General features: G+C 36.7%; 1 protein-coding gene across 4 annotated transcripts in view; it reads left to right on the forward strand.

Moving 5' to 3' along the window:
* MANBA (mannosidase beta) overlaps positions 1-15165 on the forward strand; it is a 124240-nt gene that overhangs the window by 85069 nt on the left and 24006 nt on the right. For 3 of the 4 annotated variants that reach the window (XM_044224392.1, XM_044224389.1, XM_044224391.1), the window contains one exon: positions 6937-7155. The exons of the other annotated variant lie outside the window; for it this stretch is intronic. In XM_044224392.1, the coding sequence (XP_044080327.1) occupies positions 6937-7155 (219 nt within the window). The remainder of the gene's footprint in view (positions 1-6936; positions 7156-15165) is intronic. 4 annotated transcript variants of the gene reach the window in all.

Here is a 15165-nt window from a genome sequence, read left to right on the forward strand (position 1 = left end):
GCATTGAATCTGTAGATTGCTTTGGATAGTATGGATATTATAGCAGTATTAATTCTTCCAGTCTATGAGTACAGAGTATCTTTTCACTTATTTATGTCTTCTTCAGTGTCTTTTAACAAAGTCTTATAATTTTCAGTGTCTTTTCTTTTTTTAAGATTTTATTTATTTATTTGACAGAGAGAGCGAGACGGCAAGAGAGGGAACACAAGCAGGGGAAGTGGGAGAGGGAGAAGAAGGCTTCCCATTGAGCAGGGAGCCCAACACGGGTCTCAATCCCAAGACCCTGGGATCATGACCCTAGCCAGAGGCAGACACTTAACCAACTGAGCCACCCAGGCACCCCAATTTTAAGTGTCTTACAATTTTCAATAATAATTTCAGTCTTTCACTTTCTTGGTAAAATTTATTCTTATATATTTTATTTTTTTTGATGCAGTTGTAAATAAGATTATTTTCTTAATTTCTCTTGCTAGTAATTATTAGTACACAGAAATGCAACACATTTCTGTATATTGATTTTGTAGCCTACAATTTACTGTATTTATGCTAAAAAGTTTTTGTGAAGTCTTAGAGTTTTCTCCATATAATATCATGTCATCTGCAAAGAGTGACAGCTTTACTTCTTCCTTTCCAGTTTGTATGCCTTTTATTTCTTTTTGTTGTCTAATTATTCTAGCTAGGACTTCCAGTGCTCTGTTGGGTGGAAGTTGACATCCTGGTCTTGTTCCTGATCTTAGAAGTTTTGACTTTTTCACCATTGAGTATGATGTTAACTGTGGCCTTGTCCTATATGGCCTTTACTATTTGAGGTATGTTTCCTCTGTAACCACTTTGTTGAGACATTTTATAATAAATGGATGCTGAATTTTGTCAGACACTTGTTCTGCACTTGTTCACATGAGCACATGATTTTTATACTTCATTTTATTAATATGGTGTATCATGTTGATTGACTTGCCAGGGTTGAACCATTTTACATCCTTGGAATAAATTCCACTTGATCATTTTATATATATATATATATATAATTTATATGAATTTGGTTTATTAGTATTTTGTTGAGAATTCTGCATCTGTGTTCATCGAGGGTATTGGCCTGTAATTTTCTTCTGGTGACCCTATTTGGTTTTGGTATCAGGGTAATAGTTGTCTTATAAAATGAATTTGGAAGTTTTCCCTCCTCTTCTTTTTTTCATAAGAGTTTGAGAAGGACTGGTATTAGTTCTTCTTTGAATATTTGGTAGAATTCACCAGTGAAATTGTCTGGTCCTGGATTTTTGTTTGTTCAGAGATTTTTGACTATTGATTCAATCTCCTTACTAGTTAATTGGTCTGTTCACCTTTTCTATTTATTCATGATTCAGTCTTAGAAAGTTGTATGTTTTTAAGAATTTATCCATTTCTTCTAGGTTGCTCAAATTTTTTTGTGTATAGTTGTTCATAGTAGTCTCTTACAATTCTTTGTATTTCTTAGATATTATTTGTAATACCTTTTTCATTTCTGATTTTGAGTCCTCTCTCTTTCTTTTCCTAAGCAAGTCTGGCTAAATTAGGTTTGTTGGTTTTGTTTGTTTATTTATTTATTTATTTATTTTAAAGGAACCAGTTCTTCATTTCAATGATCTTTTCTATTGTCTTTTAAGTCTCTGTTCCATTTATTTCTGCTCTGGTCTTTGTTATTTCCTTCCTTCTGCTAACTTGGGGCCATGTTCTTCTTTTACTAGTTTAATAAGATGTTAAGTTAGGTTCTTTATTTGACATTTTTCGTCTTTTTTTTTTTTTTTTTTTTTTGTCTTTCTTGAAATGGTCATTTGTCTCTGATCTTTCCTCTTAAACTGCTTTTGCTGCATCTCATAAGTTTTGGTATGTTGTATTTTCCTTTTCATTTGTCAGGGTATTTTTCAATTTCTCTTTTGATTTCTTTGTTGATCCATTGTTTGTTCAGTAGCATATTCCTTAATCTTCATTTATTTGTGAATTTTCCAGTCATCTTCTTCTAATTGATTTCTAGTTCCATACCCGTGGGGTTCAAAAATATGCTCGAGTGATTTCAGTCTTCTTAAATTTGTTAGACTTGATTTATGGCCTAACTGGTGATCTCTCTCAAAGAGTGTTCCATGTGTACCTGAGAAGAATGTGTATTCTGTTGCTCTTGGATGGTATGTACTGTGTCTGTCTGTAAAGTCTATTTGGTCTAATGTGTCATTTAAAATTCTGTAATTATAAACGCTAAAGCAGAACTTGATATATATGAATATGTTGATATATGAAATAAGGAGAAAGGGAAAGGAAAGAGCTTGTTCCCAACTCCACCATAGAGCCCTTCCTTTATGGTGGTTCTTTTTCATCACTACTTTTTAATAAGCATATTATACTAGTATTTGCTACATACACATTATATGATAATATAAGTTAACTTTTTTTGATAGGGAGAGGAAGCAGCATTTGCTTTTGTACTAATGCCTTCGAAGGATATAACTTTTAAAAACTTTAATGTTCAACGTGTGATTTAATAATCTGATTGTCCTTATATTTTTTATCTCTAATTAGATATTTTAAATATTTGGGTATATCCTGAAGCAGTTTGAAAAGGGAAAAGAATAGTATGTGATTTTGGCACCCAAATATGTACAGTTTATGGCATTATTCATTTATGTGAAGACATTTCAATGAGAATTTTTGAAAAACTTAGGTTCAGATTTTTAGCTTATCTGATATGTTTAGTCATGTGTCATGAAGAATTTTTCTATACACAACCTATGATGGTATAAGCTTTAATTAATATTTATAAAACATTTATTTTATAATCTTTTTACTCATAGTGTTGGTATTACATTTTTCATATCTGATGGATTTAAGAAATGGATTTTAATATCTGAGCATTTTCATTTCACAGTTCAGTGGTTAAGAGCTCATGATTCCAGGAGGATGAGAAGGAGACACATAGCCCCACAGTGATGAAAAGAGGTTAGAAAGTCACTTCCTAGAAACAGCTCTATATTATGGAAATGAGAACATGAATTTCAGTGAAATTTAACCATGTCTTCCACACATGAGTTCTCTACCATTTACTGTAGTCCTATGAAGTAGGTACTGTTATTTTCCCCATTTTACAGAAGAGTCTGTTGAGGCTTAGATCTGTCCAAAAATAATACAGTTCTGATTTGAGATTTAAACTCAAGTCATTCTGACTCCATATCCTCTATTATTTCCTTTTTTTTCTCCTGCTATGCTTTTTATTCCCATGACCTATTCATTCCATAATGGGGACCCTGTATCTCCCACTCCCCTTTACCCATTTTGCCTAGCTGCTGACACATTCACCTCTGACAACCATCAGTTTATTCTATGTATTTATAGGTCTGATTCTTCTTTTTGTTTGTCTATTCTTTTGTTTTTGTTTTAGATTCCACCTGTGAGTAAAATCATATAATATTTGTGTTTCTCAGTCTGAACTTATTTCACTTACCATAATATCCTCTAGGTGCATCCATCCATCTTCAAGGTCCATCTCAAATGACACAATCTCATCTTTTTATGGCTGTGCCATATTCCATTATATATATATATAATGGAATATATATAATATATATATAATGGGATATATATAATGAAATGTGTGTGTGTGTGTGTTTATGCGCCACATCTTCCTTATCCATTTGTCTATTGATGGACACTTAGATTGCTTCAATATATTGATTGTTGTAAATAACGTTGCAATAAACACAGAAGTACACGTGTCTTTTTGAATTAGTGTGTTCATTTTCTTTGTGTAAATACCTGTAGTAGAATTATTGGATTATATGGTATTTCTGTTTTTAATTTTTCAAAGCACTTCCATACTGTTTTCCACTGTGGCCGCACCAATTTGTATTCCTACCAACAGTGCACAAGGGTTCCCCTTTTTCCATATACTCACCAACACTTATTGTTTCTTGTGTTTTTGGTTTTAGCCATTCTGATAGAAAGTGATTATTTTAGTTTTGAATTGCATTTTCCTGATGACAAGTGGTGTTGAGGATCTTTTCATATGTCCATTGGATATCTTTATGTCTTTTTTTGAAAAATGTCCATTTAAGTCCTCTGCCCATTTTTTAATTGAATTATTCGGGGTTTGGTATTGAGTTGTACATGTTCTTGATATGTGTGTGTGCATGTGCGTGTGCACGCACTACTGGTAGTTTCCTTTGCTGTGTAAATCTTTTTACTTTGATGTTATCCAAATAATTTATTTTTGCTTTTGTTTTTCTTGGGTGAAGAGACCTATAAAGAAAAATGATCCTATGGCCAATGTCAGAGTAATTATTGCCTGTGTTTTGTTATGGTTTTTAGGTCTTCATGATTTCAGACTTCACATTTGGGTCTTTAATCCATTTTGAGTTTATTTTTGTTTATGATGTTAAAGAGTGATACAGTTTCATTCTTTTGCATGTAGCTGTCCATTTCTCCCAGCACCATTTATTGAGGAGACCGTCTTTTCCCATTGTATATTCTTGCCTCCTTTGTCACAGATTAACTGACCATATAATCAGTGGTTTATTTTGGGCTCTCCATTCTATTCCACTGATCTATGTATCTGTTTTTAATGCCAGTACCATACTATATTGATTACTACTGCTGTGTTGTAAATCTTGAGATCTGGAACTTTGACACCTCTAAGATTTGTTTTTTTCTTTTTCAAGATTGCTTTGGCTATTTGGGGTCTTCTCTGATTTCATACAAATTTTAGTATTATTTGTTCTAGTTTTGTAAAAAACGCTGTTGGTATTTTGATAGGGATTGCGCTGTATCTGTGGATTGCTTTGAGTAGTATGGATATTCAAATAATATTGGTTCTTCCAGCCCACAACCTGGGATATCTTTCCGTTTGTTTGGGTCATTTTCAGTTTCTTTCATCAGTGTTTTGTAGTATTCAGAGTAGAGGTCTTTCATCTCTTTGGTTAAGTTTATACCTAGGTATTTTATTCTTTTTGGTGCATTTATAAAGGGTGTTGTTTTAAAATTTCTCCTTCTTGGGGTGCTTGGGTGGCTTAGTTGGTTAAGTGGCTGCCTTCGCCACTCTGGTCATGATTCCGGCTCCTGGGATCAAGCCTCACTCTCCCTGCTTGTGTTTTCTCTCTTGCTGTCTCTCTCTCTCTCTCTCTCTCTGTCGAATAAATAAATAAATAAATAAATCTTTAAAAAGGAAAAATGGTGTATATAATTTAAAAAATTCTCTTCCTGCTAGTTTGTTTTTAGTGTATAGCAATACTACTTATTTCTGGGAATTTTATATCCTGCACCTTAGCCTCTAATTCTTAAGCACTGGACCTGTGTTTCTTTTTTTTTTTTTTTTTTAAGATTTTATTTATTTATTTGATAGAGAGAGATTACAAGTAGGCAGAGAGGCAGGCAGAGAGAGAGAGAGGAGGAAGCAGGCTCCCTGCTGAGCAGAAAGCCCGATGCGGGACTCGATCCCAGGACCCTGAGATCATGACCTGAGCCGAAAGCAGCAGCTTAACCCACTGAGCCACCCAGGCGCCCCTGGACCTGTGTTTCTTAAGTAGAGGCGAGTTTGTCCTCCAAGGGACAGGAGCGCATTTGGCAATGTCTATAGACATTTTTTGGTGTGTGTACAGGGTACTACTAGCATCTAGTGGGTAGAGGCCAGGGATGCTGCTAAACATTCTGTCTCCCCTTGCTCCCTTTTTCTGGTCACCAATGCACAAAACTTATCAAGTGCAGAATGTCAGGAGTGCCAAGGATGAGAACTTCTGCAGTAGATTGTACATTACCCATGTTGGTAGAAGGTAATGTAGAGGCACAGCATTTTTGAAAAAGATTGGGAGCAGGTACTGAGGAGTAAGCTGTGTTAATTACAAAATGATAGAAAGGATTGGTGAATAGCAGGTGCTGGTGGTTGTTGAATGCAGAAGGTTAATGGTTCTATTATTTTTCTGCAGTCACTTGGCATCCTGGAACTTGGCAGTGTTTTTTTAAAAGTAAATGATCTGACATAAACAGACATTTCTCCAAAGACAACATGCAGACAGCCAACAGACACATGAAAAGGTGGTCAACATCACTTACCATCAGGAAAATGCAGATCAAACTATAGTGAGATATCACCTCACACCTGTCAGAATGGCTAAAATAAAAAACACAAGAAACAACAGATGTTGGGGAGGGTGCAGAGAAAGGGGAACCCTTGGGCACTGTCGGTGGGAATGTAAACTGGTGCAACCTCTGTGGAAAACAGTATGAAGTTTCCTCAGATGGTCAAAAACAGACCTGACTATCTAGTAATCACACTACTGGGTATCTACCCCTAAAATACAAAAGCACTAATTCAAAGGGATATATATACCCCTGTGTTTATAGCAGCGTTATTTACAATAGCCAAATTATGGAAACAACCCAATGTTCATGACAGATGAATTGGTAAAGATGATGTGGGGGTGTGTGTGTGTGTCTATGGTATATATAATGGACTATTACTCAGCCATAAAAAAGAATGGAATCTTGCCATTTACACAGACATGGGTGGAGCTAGAGGGTATAATGCTAAGTGAATTAAATCAGTCAGAGAAAGACAAATACCATTATAATCTCACTCATATGTGGAATTTAAGAAAAAATAAGCAGAGGAAAAAAAGAGAAGAGAAAGAGAGGAACCAAGAAATAGACTCTTAATTATAGAGAACAAGCTGATGATTACCAGAGGGAGGTGGGTGAGGGGGATGGGTGAGGTAGGTGATAAGGATTAAGGAGGATACTTGTCATGTTGAGCCCTGGGTGAGGGTGAAAGTGTTGCATCAGTATATTGTACACCTGAAACTAATGTTAACACTGTATGTTAAGTATATTGGAATTAAAACAAACACTTAATAAAAAAGTGAATGATTTGTACTTTACTGGGTGAAAATGTCTATTAAATCATTTTATTTCTGGACTCAGGAAGACAAGACTCGTCCTTTTATCATATCCAGCCCTACAAATGGGGCCGAATCTGTTAAAGAAGGCTGGCTCTCTGTTAACCCATATGACAATAATTTTGGTGATGTCCATTTTTATGACTATACCAGTGATTGCTGGGATTGGAAAGTTTTCCCAAAAGCTCGATTTGTATCTGAATATGGATATCAGTCCTGGCCTTCCTTCAGTACATTAAAAAAGGTAAGCCACTTTTGATTTCCCAGTGATTCAGAATGGTAGGTGATGGGCATAGGTCATTCTCAACAGAGGTTCAGAAAGTCAAATGAGACCAGATTGGGTGCGTTTGGGGTGGTATGGCCATAGACAGTCTAATGAAATGTGCTTAGTATTTAAATGAAAGTTGAGGAAGATCATAGAAGAGAACTTTTTTTCTTTAAAGTTTGGGGAGCTAAATTTCTTGTAGTCATCAATTTGAGAATTATAACTTTTCGATCCTGCTTTTAATTATGTTCCTTCACTTACATTTATAAAAATTGAATGGGAACCAGGGTTGCTTAAGCCTGACTTCTATCATGCATGAAAGTAATTCTCACTTGCTACTTTCTGTATATCCTATAACTGTTTTCACTTACAGATACTCAGAACTGGATGGTTTGCTACAGTAAGAGAAATGAATGTGATAAGTAAAGTTTTATCTAACTGTTACCAGGTGGAATTATTTCTTTTCTTTTGTCTCCTCCCCTTTGTCTTCTGTTTCCTCCCCTTCCTTCTCCTTTTTCTTTCATGTTGCTGTATCTGACTTTCACTATGGCATTTTACTTTCTTTGTTCCTACAGATTCAGTTTCATAGGCATATTTTATTGCAGAGTTGTATGTGTTCCTAATTGAGATATAATTCACTGACCATAAAATCCACCCATTTAAAATGTACACTTTCAGGGTTTTTGGTATAGTCACAGAATTGTGCAGTCATCACCATGACCTAGTTGTTGTTTTTTTTTTTTTTTTTTATTTTCTTTATTAACCATGACCTAGTTTTAGAGCATTTTCATCACTCCAAAGAAACTCTATATCCAAATTACTCCCCACTCTCTCAGTTCCTCCCACCCCGGCTCTAGGCACCACTAATCTGCTTTATGTGTATATACATTTGCCTTTTATGCACAATTCATATATTAGAATCATAAGATATGTGATCTTTTTAGACTGGTTTCTTTTACTCAGCATAAAGTTTTCATGATTTGTTCATGTTCTGTCATGTAGTAGTTTGTCATTTTTTTAAATTTCTGAATAATATTCCATCATGTGGATATACTACATTTTGTTTATCCATTCATCAGTTGATGTACTTTGTGTATTCCCACTTTTTGGCCAATATGAATAATAATAGCTGCTGTGAATATTTGTATACATTTGTGTGTGTGTGTGTGTGTGAACAATGTCTTCAGTTCTATTAAGTATACACTTAGTAGTGGAATTGCTGGGCCATATGGTAACTGTATGTTTAATATTCCAAGGAACTGCCAAACTATTTCCCATAGTTTGCAAACACTGCACCATTTTACATTGCCACCAGGAAATGTATGAAGGTTCCAATTTCTCTACATCTTTGTCAACACTAATTTTCCCTTTTTGTGTTTTTTAACATTTCTCTGGAGGTTAGCATTTACAGAAAATTTGCTTTTTTACATGGCTAATGATATTGATCTTCTTCTCATGTGCTTTTTAGACATTTGTATATTTTCCTTAAAGAAATATCTATTCAAAAACCCTTCACCTATTTTTTAATTTGGGTTGTCTTTTTGTTATTGAATTGTGCCAGTGTTTATAGCTGCAGTGTCTGCAGTAGCCAAAACATGGAAAGAACCCATGTCCATCAACAAATGGAGGGATAAAGAAGATGTGGTTATATATATAGAATGAAATACTACTCAGTCATCAAAAAGTATGAAATCTTGCCATTTGCAATGATGTGGATAGAACTAGACTACATTACGCTATGTGAAATAAGTCAGTCAGAGAAGACATACCATAGATTTCACTGATATGAAATTTAAGAAATTGAACAGATGAACAGAAGGGCAGGGGAAGGAAAAATAGAATAAGATAAAAGGAGAGAGGGAGGCAAACCATAAGGAACTCTTAACTATAGGGAACAGACAGGGTTGCTGGAGGGTAGGTGCTGGGGGGACGGGGTAACTGGGTGATGGGCATTAAGGAGGGCACTTGATGTAATGAGCACCGGCTCCATACACATGCAGCTGATGAATCACTAGATTCTACCCCTGAAACTAATAATACACTATATGTTAACTAAATTGAATTTAAATTAAAAAAAATCTTTTAAGAGTTAATACTTATATTCTGGATATTTTTTTAATCAGATTTATGTTTTGCAAATATTTTCTCCTAATTTGTGTGTTTTCTTTTTACTTAGTTGATGGTGTCATTTATTTATTTTTATTTATTTTTAAAGATTTTATTTATTTATTTGACAGACAGAGATAACAAGTAGGCAGAGAGGCAGGCAGAGAGAGAGAGAGGAGGAAGCAGGCTCCCTGTGGAGCAGAGAACCCGATGTGGGGCTCCATCCCAGGACCCTGGGATCATGACCTGAGCCAAAGGCAGAGGCTTTAACCCACTGAGCCACCCAGGTGCCCTGATGGTGTCATTTAAAGCACAAAAGTTTTAATTTTTCTTTTTTTAAGATTTTTTACTTACTCATTAGAGTGAGAGTACAAGTAGGGAGAGGGGCAGTGGGAGAAGAGGAAGCAGGCTCCCTCCTGAGCAAGAAGCCCGGTGTGGGGCTCAATCCCAGGACCCTAGGATCAGATCCGGAGTCAAAGGTGGATGGTTAACTGACTGAGCCATCCAGGTGCCCCAGAAGTTTTAAATTTTGATGAAGTCCTTATCGGTCTTCTCATTTATCTCTTGTGCTTTTGCTATTGTATCAAAGTAACCACTTTCTAACCTAAGAGCACAAAGGTTTACTCCTGTGTTGTCTTCTGGTTTTAGCTCTTAATTTTAGATCTGTAATCTATTTTGAGATAATTATTCTATATGGTGTGAAGAAAGTGTCCAGGTTCATTTTTTCTTTTTTTTTTTTTTGCATGTGGATATCTAGTTACCTAGACATCATTTATTGAAAGCATTATTCTTTCCCCCATTGATTTTCTTGACCCCTTTGTCAGAATCAATTAACCATAAATGTTAAGGTTTATTTTTGGATTCTCAATTTGTTTCCATTGATCTGCCTGTCTATTTTATGCCAGTATGCACTGTCATCATTACTTACAGCTTTGGAGTGAGTTTCGAAAGCAGGAAGTGTGAGTTCACTAACTTTGTTCCTCTTTTCAAGATTGTTTTGACTGTTCTGGGTGCCTTCCATTTACATATCAATTTTACGATCACCTTGGCGGTTCCTGCAGAAAAGTCCACTCGGATTTTGATAGGGATTGTGTTGAATCAGTAGATTAGTTTGCAAAAGTATTAGCATCTTAACAATAAGATGTTTTCTGATCCATGAACATGTGATGTCTTCTTTCACTATTTTGTAGTCTCATTGTACAAAATTTATACTTTCTTGTTTAAATTTGTTCCCAAGTATTTTATTCTTTTTCTAAGTAGAATTATTTTCTTAATTTATTTTCACATTGTTCATTACTAGTGTATAAAGAGACCGTTGATTTTTGTAGATTGAACATACATTCTGCAACCTTGCAGAACTTATTTATTAGCTTTCATAGTTTTTGTGAATCCTCTGTGTTTTTCTATATTTAAGAGCATGTCATCTGCATATAGAATTAGTTCTGCTTTTTCCTTTTCAATATGGATGTCTTTTATTAACTTTTCTAGGCTAATTGCCCTGGCTAAAACCTCCAGTACAATGTAGAATAGAAATGGTGAGAACAGACACCTTTTCTTAGGGAGAAAGCTTTTAGTCTTTACTGTTTAGTAAGATGTTAACTGTAAGGTTTTTTTTTTTTTAAGATTTTTAGTTATTTATTCGGCAGAGATCACACACAAGTAGGCAGAGAGGCAGGCAGAGAGAGGGGGGGAAGCAGACCCCCCGCTTAGTAGAGAGCCCGATGCGGGGCTCGATCCAAGGACCCTGAGATCATGACCTGAGCCGAAGGCAGAGGCTTTAACCCACTGAGCCACCCAGGCGCCCCGACTGTAGGTTTTTCATATATGCCTTTTATCTGGTTGAGGAAGCTCCCTTTTATTCCTAGTTGGTTGAGTGCTTGTATCATAAAAGGGTATTGGATTCTGTCAAATGCCCTTTTTCTGCATCTGCTGAAATAATCATGTACCTGGGGACCCCTGGGTGGCTCAGTCTGTTAAGTGTCCAACTCTTGATTTTGGCTCAAGTTATGATCTCAGGTTATGGGCTGGAGGCCCGCTTTGAACTCTGCACTCATCACAGACTCTGCTTGAAATTCTTTGTCTCCCTCCTCCCCTCTCCAACTCATATATGCAGGTGCGCTCTCTTAAAATAAATACGAACTTTTGTTTCCCCTCCCCTATTACTTGTGTAAAGTAACCACAAAAAGAATTTTTTTTTTAAGATTTTATTTATTTATTTGACAGAGAGAGAGAGAGAGAGACAAGTAGGTAGAGAGGCAGGAAGAGAGAGAGGAGGAAGCAGGCTCCCCGCTAAGCAGAGCCTGATGTGGGGCTCGATCCCAGGACCCTGGGATCATGACCTGAGCGGAAGGCAGAGGCCCAACCCACTTTGCCACCCAGGCGCCCCACCACAAAAAAAAATTTTAAGACAGATTCAGAATCTTCCTCAATTTTACCACCTGAACCCAACGATTTTTGCTTCCACACAATGCAGTCATATTGTGTTTTTAACTTTATTTTTTTAAGATTTTATTTATTTACTTGAGAGAGCATTAGAGAGAGAGTATGTGCAGGGACAGAGGGAGAGAGAGAAGCAGACTCCCTGCTGAGCAGGGAAGGTGATGTGGGACTTGAATCTAGCACCCTGAGGTCATGACCTGAGCCAAAGGCAGATGCTTAACCACTGAGCCACCCAGGCGGCCCTGTATTTTTAACTTTAATAAGTAATGTTGTAACCTTAGATCTACCCCTTGTTTTCTTTTTTAGCACTTCCATATTATAAGGTGGATTTTTTAGGAATACTTTTGTTTCAAAATGAAGGAGGATGGAGTTGAGTATACTGACTCAGATAGGAATAGGTGTTTGAATGGGAAGGAAGGAATGAAAGAAGCAAAAATATTTACTGAGCAGGTGCTCTTTACCAGAGACCCATTGTTTCATTTAGCAATGATCTACTCCCTCCCCCAACCCTTTGATTGAGGTCTAGAAGGAAATCAAGGTACTAGAGAGTGAGAGTTCCATCATTATCCCCAGATAGCAAGTAGGATATCTGGATTCAAGCTTACTGTCTAACACAGAAGCTGAATCATTTTCATTTCACATGTTTGGGAGGGATGAGTGTTATAAATTGCTAAACCTTTTTCTTAAATCTATTAGCCTTTCTGTTTACCTTCTGATAATAATGCAGTTGCCGTGTTTTTGTGAAATGCCTGATGATGTTCAAAGATACAAAACACTGTGTTTTAACATAGGGAAAGGTGAAGCTACGTTCTGTATGTACTATTCATTATGAACCCTTGATTCAACCATTCCTCTTTTTTGAACTACATTGCTTAGTTGAGGATTTGGATTAGGTAATTGGGAAAATGAAAGAAACCAAAGGAATAACTTTACATAAAACTTGGGTTTTTAGTTAGAGGTTTTTTTTCCCCCATATATTTAACAAAAATATTAAAATGTCCCTTTCTAGTTTAGGATGCATTACTTCTTTGTCAAATAATCATTTTTTTTTAAAGATTTTATTTATTTATTTGACAGAGAGAGATCACAAGCAGGCAGAGAGGCAGGCAGAGAGAGAGGAAGGGAAGCAGGCTCCCTGCTGAGCAGAGAGCCCGATGCGGGCCTCGATCCCAGGACCCTGAGATCATGACCTGAGCCGAAGGCAGCGGCCTAACCCACTGAGCCACCCAGGCGCCTTCATATTTTCTTTTTAATTTTATTTATTTATTTGAGAGAGAGAGAACATGACAGGGGAGAAGGTCAGAGGGAGAAACATGGAGCTGGGACCCCGATATGGGACTCTATCCCAGGACTCCAGGGTCGTGACCTGAGCTGAAGACAGTGGCCTAACCAACTGAACCACCCAGGCACCCAAAATAATAATATTTTCAATAGTCCATTATCAGTATTGCATAGTGATTAAAAGCTTGGGCTATGGAATAAACAGATTTGGATTTTTTTTTTTTTCTTAAAGATTTTATTTATTTATTTGACAGAGAGAGATCACAAGTAGGCAGAGAGGCAGGCAGAGAGGGAGGAGGAAGCAGGCTCCCTGCCAAGCAGAGAGCCCGATGTGGGACTGGATCCCAGGACTCTGAGATCATGACCTGAGCCGAAGGCAGCGGCTTAACCCACTGAGCCACCCAGGCACCCCCAGATTTGGATTTTAATTCTAGAACTGCCAGGGTTGACTAAATGGCTCAGTGTGTTAAAGCCTCTGCCTTCGGCTTGGGTCGTGGTCCCAGGGTCCTGGGATCAAGCCCCGCATCGGGCTCTCTGCTCAGCAGGAAGCCTGCTTCCCCCTCTCTCTCTGCCTGCCTCTGTGCCTACTTGTGATCTCTCTCTCTGTGTCAAATAAATAAATAAAATCTTTAAAAAAAACAGAGTGATAATAATACTGACTTGTAGACTTGTCATGGGGATTGAGTGAGGTAATATTCTTAAAACAATTAGAGCCTTGTCTGGCACTTTCTAATTCCTACTGATAATGTTTTTACAGCTGAAATTTATAATAGACTCTCAAAGCATGACTATCAGAAGTTAGAAAGCTTTCCACATAACAGAAGATCAAGTTTACCAGTTATGGGATACATTCATATCATTACCAGTTAAGGCTGAGAAGCCTGAAGATGTGTTTCAGGCTTTTAAAAGGAAAGGAAGGCGGTTGGTAAAGATGTGTGCATCTCAGATGTGTGCAAGATGACTGTAAATGCTAATACCTCTTTTAAGTAAGTAATTGAAGTAATTAGTGTTCTCTAAACTGTCCGGTGAGGGGCGCCTGGGTGGCTCAGTGGGTTAAGCCACTGCCTTCGGCTCAGGTCATGATCTCAGGGTCCTGGGATCGAGTCCCGCATCGGGCTCTGTGCTCAGCAGGGAGCCTGCTTCCTCCTCTCTCTCTCTCTGCCTGCCTCTCTGCCTGCTTGTGATCTCTCTCTGTCGAATAAATAAATAAAATCTTAAAAAAAAAAAAACAACTGTCTGGTGATACCAGTTTTGGAAAATACATATAATTTGGAAAAACTTCCACATCAAACATGAGTAATGTGCACTACTTACATTTTACTATAAATAAATTCCTAAAGAGTAGTTTTTTCCTTTTAAGGTGATTGGTCTGTGGCTTGCATGATTCTAGGGAATTATAAGTCATATTTTATGAACAGGGATTAATATTTTTAATTTTTAGGGATTTTTGAGTGTGCAGTAGATTGTTTTTCAAAGCCTTTGCGTAACCTGCATTAAACTGATATTTTCAGGTGTAGACAGCAGTTGTCTTACATCTTTTTCAAATGCTAAAAGAGCATTAAATCATAGACCTAGAAGGCAGAATGATTGTCTATTTTTCTCTAAAAGTTAAACTACTAATATGTGTGTGGTATTTTTATTTGTTTGTTTGGTTTTACCTTGACCTGATGATAGCTTCTCAAGGAGATGACAGATCACATAAATTGTGCCTGGCTCTAAAAAAAGATTTACTGTTAGGGGGAAAGAGTATCATTGTTTGTTTTTTGTCTTCAACTATATCAAAATTAAACATCTGTATATATCAAATATATTTAGTAGTAATTGAGAAACAAAAAAGCAAGTGCTAAGTATTTACTGTCTTAATAGTCATATTTTATTCCTATCAAAGAACTGACAGTTTTAACAGATTACTGTTTTCAGTCCATTATTTTTTTTGACAATTTATTTACTTGAATAGATAAAATGACATTTAAAAATGAGCACAATGAGTGTTCTAGACACAGGAATAATGTTTTGATAAAATAAGAATTTTGATAGAAATGTCAAATGAGGGGCGCCTGAGTGGCTCAGTGGGTGAAGGCCTCTGCCTTTGGCTCAGATCATGATCCCAGGGTCCTGACATTGAGCCCTGCATCAGGCTCTCTGTTCTTCAGGGAGCCTGCT

The sequence above is a fragment of the Neovison vison genome, chromosome 11, assembly GCF_020171115.1.
Source record: "Neovison vison isolate M4711 chromosome 11, ASM_NN_V1, whole genome shotgun sequence".
Classification (NCBI taxonomy): Eukaryota; Metazoa; Chordata; class Mammalia; order Carnivora; family Mustelidae; genus Neogale; species Neogale vison.